At 51.3% G+C, this 7,905-nt stretch overlaps 1 protein-coding gene across 1 annotated transcript in view; it reads left to right on the forward strand.

Annotated features, from left to right (window-relative positions):
- The first annotated feature begins 1,657 nt into the window (after positions 1-1,657).
- Positions 1,658-7,905, forward strand: part of PPP2R5D (protein phosphatase 2 regulatory subunit B'delta) — a 25,742-nt gene continuing 19,494 nt past the window's right edge. The window contains exons 1-2 of the mRNA XM_017547312.2: positions 1,658-1,858; positions 6,785-6,862. Of these exons, the coding sequence (XP_017402801.2) occupies positions 1,832-1,858; positions 6,785-6,862 (105 nt within the window). The 5' untranslated portion in view covers positions 1,658-1,831. The remainder of the gene's footprint in view (positions 1,859-6,784; positions 6,863-7,905) is intronic.

Below are 7,905 nucleotides of genomic sequence, written 5' to 3' on the forward strand. Positions count from 1 at the left end.
TTTTGAGACAGGGTCTTGCTCTGTTGCCCAGGCTGGACTGCAGTGGTGTTATCTAGGCTCACCGGAATCTCCACCTCCCAGGTTCAAGTGATTCTCCTGTCTCAGCCTCCCAAGTAGCTGGGATTACAGGCATGCACCACCACACCTGACTAATTTTTTTGTTGTTGTTGAGACAGAGTTTCACTCTTGTTGCCCAGGCTGGAGTATGATGGCACGATCTTGGTTCACTCTGCCTCCCAGGTTCAAGTGATTCTCCTTCCTCAGGCTGCTGAGTAGCTGGGATTACGGGCATGTGCCACCACACCAGGCTAATTTTGTATTTTTAGAGATGGGGTTTCTCCATGCTGGTCAGGATGGTCTCAAACCCCTGACCTCAGGTGATCTGCCTGCCTCAGCCTCCCAAAGTGCTGGGACTACAGATGTGAGGCACCACACCTGGCCTAATTTTTGTATGTATGTATGTATGTATGTACGTATGTATTGATTTAGCTGGAGTCTCACTCTGTTGCCCAGGCTGGAGTGCAATGGTGCGATCTCGGCCCACTGCAGCCTCTGCCTCCTAGGTTTAAGCAATTCTCTTGCCTCAGCCTCCCGAGTTCCTGGGACTACAGGTGGGTGCCACCATGCCCGACCAATTTTTGTATTTTTAGTGAAGACAGGTTTCACTGCGTTAGCCAGGGTGGTGTCAATTTCCTGACCTTGTGATCTGCCAGCCTTGGCCTCCCAAAGCGCTGGGATTGCAGGCATGAGCCACTGTGCCTGGCCAATTTTTAAATTTTTAATAGGAGATGAGGTTTCGCCATGTTGGCCAGGCTGGTCTCGAACTTCCGACCTCAGGTGATCCGCCTGCCTCAGCCTCTCAAAATGCTGGGATTACAGGCACCGTGCCTGCCTGGCTTACATTCTCTCTTAATCCTGTTTATACACGTCTGTGATTCACCAGACTTCGAACTCCTTGTGGGCATGAACAGAGTCTTATCCATTAAAGCATTGGCTTGGACAGGGTGGCAAGTAAGGGATGGATTTCCTGAGACACTCAACAATGAAGTTGCTTTTCCACTGCGTTCCTAACTGCTCAAACCTAGCTGATTCTCCTCCAATCCCGGTACACTTGCAGTAGGGACGAGGACCCTCTTCATAAAGTTGCACCAAACAAGGGATTTTCATCTCATTTCGCCCAGGTCCTAGCCCTGCCAGGCTTTCCCTTTGCTCCTCTGCAACTCCTGTCTAGGGAGGCGGGTGTCTTGGAAGGTCCTTGGAAGCTTCCGCCACCAATTTTGCATCTGTAATTAGGGCTACTTTACCCCAGTGAAGAAGGGTGCCCTCCGTAGTAGGGCTTCCTTCCTCCAATTGGAACTGGGCAGGGTAGCAGAGTGAACAAAGTGTGAGAGCCACTTTACAAGGAAAGAGCAGGGCTCCCAGCTCCGCGAAGAATGGCCGAGGACGACGCACAGCGGACGCTGAAGTGCAGCACGCCTAGCCAAGCTTGGGTTTCCCCTTAGCCCCGCCTCCTTCACTAAGCTCGACCCACTTTAGGGCGGGACCACCCACTTCAGCCAATTCTGATAGCCGAACCCTGGCGGTTTGTACTATTTCTTTCCAATGAGAAAAAAAAGGAAGCAGCTTGGCTCCAATGACCAATCCGAGGAGGCGGCGCCTGGTTGTCAGGCAGTTTTGTAGGAGTTCGGGCCAATTGGAGGCGCAGGCACCGCTCGACCCGGGCGCAGCGCGCAGGCGGCGGCGAAGAGACGCCGAGCGGGCCGAGTGCGGCCGAGCAAAGCCGGAGCCGGAGCGGGGCCGCAGGAGACGGGCCGGGTCCGGACGGGCCGAGATGCCCTATAAACTGAAAAAGGAGAAGGTGAGCGTGGCCCTTTTTCCCGCACCGCCGCCTTGGAGCCTGCGCGGAGCTCTGGGAGGGGCCGGAGCCAGGCCCGGGACAGCCCCAGACTGACCCTCCCGTCCGGCCCCCGCAGGACTCCTAGGGCCAGCCCTCCGCCCCCGCGGCTGGCAGCACCCCCATCTTGTGCCGCAGTTAGGACAGCTCCCCATCCTTGCCCCGGAGAGACTCCCCCCACATACACCTCCCTCCCTTCTTCCCTGCTCTTACCCCCGGCCCAGGGTAACCTCCTTCTTCCAGATCCGCCCCATTCTCAGGTCACTGTCCTGCTTTTTCTATCCCCCCATCACCCCTGGCCCCGATCTCCCATCGGTTTAGGCAGCCCCTCATCTGAAACTGCACCTCCTTCCAGAATTGCCCCCTCCCCCCGCCCTGAGCAGCCCCTTTCCTCCTCTTCCTACCCGCCTGGGACAGCCGCCCCACAGTCCCCTACGGCCCCTTCTCTTTCCATGCCAAGCCCCTGACCTAGAACAGCGCTGCTTTCTCTCTCCTCCACCCAAATCTGGCCTAGGCCCCTCCCTCTAGTTCTTCCTTCACACACAAACTTGTAAGCAGGACTGAGCCCTTGTGTTGATGGAACCTCAGAACGTCGGTGCTGGCAGGGACCTCTGAGCGCATGCAGTGCAATCCCTAATAGTACAGATGAGGAGACTGAGGCCCCGACAGGGCAAGGGACTTGTCCAAGGTCACACAGCCTGCTAGAGGCCCAGCTGCAATATCAGGTCTCCTGACTTAAAGGCCTCTTTTGTATCAAAGCCCTCCTAACTGGCTCCCAGGTGCATCCTAGACCAGTCACCTTTCCTAATCTGAGTAGGCTCTTCCCCTTATTCCTAATCCTACGTTAACCTTTGCATTTTTCCTTTTATTTTTTTGCACCAGTGCTGGATTTCTGCCTTTCCTGAGCTACACCATCTTTAAATTGGGAATTTGTCCTCCCTGTCAGATTATTATTCCTTCTTATCCTGCAGGCCAGCTACCCCTGGACACCCATGTCTTTCGTCTTTGTCATGATGTCCTGACACAGGCCATTTCTTTTTCTTTTTCTTTCTTTCTTTTTTTTTTTTTTTTAGACAGAGGTTTTGCTCTTGTTGCCCAGGCTGGAGTGCAACAGCACGATCTCGGCTCACTGCAACCTCCGCCTCCCCGGTTCAAGCGATTCTCCTGCCTCAGCCTCCTGAGTAGCTAGGACTACAGGCGTGTGCCACCATGCCTGGCTAATTTTGTATTTTTAGTAGAGATGCGGTTTCTCCACGTTGGTCAGGCTGGTCTTGAACTCCCGACCTCAGGGGATCTGCCTGCCTTGGCCTCCCAAAGTGCTGGGATTACAGACAGTAGCCCCCAGCCCTGGCCCACAGGCCATTTCTTAATGTTGCCTTCTTTCACCTTTTTCTTCTACCTCGGTGCCACCTTCCCCTGTTCCTCATCCGTGCCTTTTTCTACCCTCTGTTTCCTGCTGTTGCTGAAGTCTGACTCAGAGGTGTGGTTCCTTTGAGGTACAGACTCGCAGAGGATGCTAGGATACCAGGTCCAGCCTCCCCCAGCTTCTCCTCTCCTGGGGCTGGCCCTTTATGGTGGGGGCTGGCTCTGGTCTGGTGTTCTGGCCTCCTGCTTGATGACCCCAGAGGTATATTTCAATTGCCCTCTGATTGACTGGGTTACTGGGCTGCCATCTATGACCTTTTCAAACTTTTTCTCCCAGGACTGTTCTGTATTTGCCAGGCAGCTCTGATTCTGGGTTGTCCCGTTAACCTTTCAGTCCTAAGGCACTGAGTACAGGGTTGGTGGTGGTGTGCTAGATGGTGAACCTCCTAGGGGTAGTGAGCTGGACAGGGTTGTGTGTCCCACCCAGGCCCTGCCCTTGGGGAGTGGGCATGCAGAGGTGGTTTGGGTAGCTTAATTGTAGACAATGCACACACAAATCAGCCACACTAGGGGCTAAGGGAAATGGAATCCAGGGAAAGCTGGTGAGGTCCCCACCCATTTGTAGTTTTTAGTCTGTTGGACTAGATACTGTCCCATCCACAGAAAGCTTTAGCCTACTAAATTGTGAAGAAGAAGACAAATTCCCAGTTAGAATTGCTAGGACCAGGGGTGTAAGCGTTCGGTTGGGAAAGGGTGTTGGAAGGATCAGGGTGCATGGAGCCAGGCATAACTCTCACCTCCCTATAAGGTTTTTCTGCTCTTGATTTTCAGCTGCATTTGGACTTCTTCAATGGTTGGCAAGCTCTGAGGGGCGGGGGTTGACAGTGTGACTGAGGTTTGCCTAGGTGGGGGTGGGTGGAGGATCTTTATTCCTCATCTATCACCTGTCCTCTCTCTCCTGGCCATCTTTTACAGCTTTTTCCCTAAAGCCTTTCTGAGCTCTCAGTCAGGAGTGAGCTCTCCCTTCTTTTCTGGATTTGCAGAACACTTAGTAGGCCACTTATGGTCCTTTTGTGTTTCGCCTTGGATGGGAATTAATTGTGTACAAGCCTTTCTTCCCTTGAGATAATAGCTACGCTTCGTTTTGGTTTAGCAACTCCATTTCACACAGTAGGTGCTTAGTGGATAGGTGCTGAGCTAATCTCTTGGGGGGATTCGCATCTCTTCCCTTCCTTCTTGTTCTCCTCTGGTACTTAGCGCTTTTATTTTCTTCAGTAGGGTGTCCCTGCCCCCTCCGACTTTCTTCTTGTTCATAATAATAGTAATAGCATTGACCAGCATCAGGGTTTTCATGTGCCTTAACACTGTGCTGAGGGAAGAGGGTACTGTGATTGTCATCATCTAATAGATGAGGAAACTGAGGCTCAGAGAGGCTAGTAAACTTGCCTATGATTATATAGCTAGTAAGAGCTGGACCCAAAACACAGGGCTGGCAGCAAACACGTTCTTTTAACCTTTGTGCCACACAGCACTTGACTGCTGAGCTGGGCTGAAGTGTATGTGCTTCACCTGTTCTGCAGGAGCCAGGGAGCAAGGCTGGTGGGCCTGGTTCCTCCACGCCCACTCACACCCACACACTAAGGCAGCTGGATCTCTCTTAGGCACATTCTTTAAAAGATATGTCTGAGGCATCATGCTGAGTGCTGTAGGGTGGGTGGAGGGGTACAAAAAAGAATAAGCAGCTTATGATCCAATAGAGAGATCAGACATGTATGAAGATGGGTCAGCTTTGTCCAAGGGTTCATGTCTGGGGTGTGTGCAGACACCTCAGTGTTGTGTCCTACCTGTCCCCTGCCTCCAGCCTTTTTCCCTACACCCCATGCTCTCAGCCACTGACAAGTGTCAGTGCGGTCAGCTGGGTTAGTATGCAGAACGAGCCTGCTCAGCCAAAAGAAGGAACCCCTTCCCCCTACTGCATCAAGCTGTTCTATACCACACCTTTCTTCCTCCCCACCTCCAAGAAGCCTTCCCCTTACTCCAGCCCACACAGAGCTCTCTTCTCCCTGAAATCCTTTTGCCCCCATAGTCACAATAACTTGATTTAACACTTCTCACTGAAGGGGGCTTGGCTGCTATTGAATTGCACAATCTCAGAGCTGGAAGTGATTTCCAAGATTCTCCAGTCCTCATTAAAGGCTTGAATTTCTTTTGCAACATGCCTTACAGGAGGTCACCCAGCCCCTGCTTCAATGCTCTCAGGGGTTGGGGAGCTTTTGGCTTTACTAGGTGGCCGGTTTTAGTGCAGTTGTTCCATGATAAAATTTTTCCTTGTTTGGAGCTTCAGCCTGGCTTGCAGCTTTAGCCCATTGCTTTCGTGCCTCTGGTCCAAATGGGCAAGTTGCATCCAAGGCACCCCTTCGTTTGTTTAAGATTCATCTTGCTTCCCCATCCCTCATGACTCGTCCCTTCCATTGTTAACTATCCCAGTTCCTGCAGCTGTTGGTCTTGGGACATGCTTTTGAATCCACTCCCAGTATGGGTTGCATTTCCCTCTAAGAAACTAGGATTTGTCATGGCCCCTCCCAAGCCTGATGCTCATGACTGAACCAGATCCTCCAGGATAGCCCTGTCAGTGCCAAGCAGTCTGCACAGGTCTGTTAACAGGATGGAAGGTCACGTGAGCTGCACATGGATGATTTGTGTGTTGAGCTTGCAGTCAGACCTAAATCCCCAAGTCTTTTTCACATTTTCCCTATCCTGTCCCTGTGCAGTTGCTTTTTTTGGCTCGAAGAATAGGAAGAGATGCTGGGCAGGCCAGGGCTCTGAGCCAGCTGCCAGGTTCCCAAAGGAGACTTCAGACTACTGTAGTGCTCACTCTTTGTAACAATTCAGAGCTTTACCCCAATCCCTGTCTCAGTGCTTGTCAACTGAGGTACTATTGCCATTTTGGGTGGGACAGTTCCTATACCTGTTAGCATTCCTGGGCCTTACTGATTAATTGCCGAGTAGAACCCTCTTGTCTGTGTGCTATTTGTGACATCCAAAAATTGCCTCCCAGTCTTTCCAGATGACTGTGAGGAAGAGTGGTGACTCCCTGCCCTCCAGCATGAAAGCCTCTGGCACCCCTCTGACCACTTTAGCCAGAAGCCAGTGAGCAGCTGTTCCCCTGATGCTTTTTCCTTAAGCCTCCTCACCCTGGCTCTGACCTGAGCAAAGCCCTTCACAGGCCCAACCTCTGCACCAGCCTGATGAGGTTAAAGATGAAGGAGCATTCTCATGCCGAATTAGTGTGTGTTTGGGGTGACTTCCTAACCAGATTCTAAACTCTTTGGAGGGGCTGAATCTCCCTCTGCGTAGATCCCCCCCACCCACCCCAGCTCGGCCCAAGATAAGTTCTAATTGATTGGTTCATTTGGACAGAGGATATTTGCAACAAAGATCTAAGGATTTGTCCAAGGGATTCATGGATAAGACCTCTCCCTTCCCCTGGCATCTGCTAACTCTACCTTCATCTTCTCCTTTCAGGAGCCCCCCAAGGTTGCCAAATGCACAGCCAAGCCTAGCAGCTCGGGCAAGGATGGTGGAGGCGAGAACACTGAGGAGGTAACTAATGTAGGCGTAGCCTTAGATGTGGTTCAGGTGCCAGCCCCCACTCCTTGATGGCTAGTGGGTTACAGGATCCCAGGGAGTGAGGCAGAAGGGAAGGCTTCCATATCCTGGGAGGGACCTGGACAGCCCATTCAGACTGTCCTCGGGCAGGATTTCCCTTTGGCTGGTAGAGACCAAATACGTTCTCTAGTTCTTTAAACTCTCCAGATTCCTATGAAAGTTGTTTCTCTGTTTACCAACTTGGAATGTTGAGAATTCCTTTTTCTTAGGGCAAAAAGCTGGGGGTTCTGGGATCCTGAGCAGAAGGGGAAAAGTCCACAAACACTTGATGGGTTAACAAGTGACTTCAGCATGGCTCTGGGTGGAGCAGGGGATTGGGAGGGACTGGTGTCCCTGAGTTGGGCCCAGCTGGGCTCACTGCCCTTGGTCCTGATCGAATGGGAGCATGACTGAAAGACTGTCCTGAGCAGAAGTCAGTGCAGCTTAGCAATCTCAGACTATAAAGCAATAAACAGCAAGCTGAGAGCACCAGAAGTGGGGAGTGACATAGGGAAGTATACAGTATGTCCATGAAAGTTTGCGAGTATGCACAGTGGGGTAGTCTGGATGGTGAATGATCATGTACAGTGAGCATCCACTGCATCCTACCTGGAAGCTGGTGATTGGTGCTTTCTCTTCTTTCTCCCTCCTGCTCTAAATTGTTCAGAGGGATGGAGGAGGACTGGAAACAGAGCTCTCTAGTTATGGACAGGTTTTGTGGTTTTTTGGGAGAACAGATTGATGAGCAAATGTTTGGAGTTAACTATACATTTAGGTGTTTCTGGGTACTTCTGGTGATAGTTCACATCTAAAGAGGTCCAAGTACTTTTCACACCCATGACCACTGTTTTAGGCCTCATTTAAGTAATCAGAAGCAGAGTAGGTTTTCCCCATTTTATAGACATGGAAGTTGAGGACCACAGAAGAGGAATTATTCTTTCTTCTGTACTTATGCAATATTCTACTTTTTTCTTTTTTTTTTTAATTTTTTTTTTCCT

Source organism: Cebus imitator, unplaced genomic scaffold, assembly GCF_001604975.1.
Source record: "Cebus imitator isolate Cc_AM_T3 unplaced genomic scaffold, Cebus_imitator-1.0 Scaffold197, whole genome shotgun sequence".
Classification (NCBI taxonomy): domain Eukaryota; kingdom Metazoa; phylum Chordata; class Mammalia; order Primates; family Cebidae; genus Cebus; species Cebus imitator.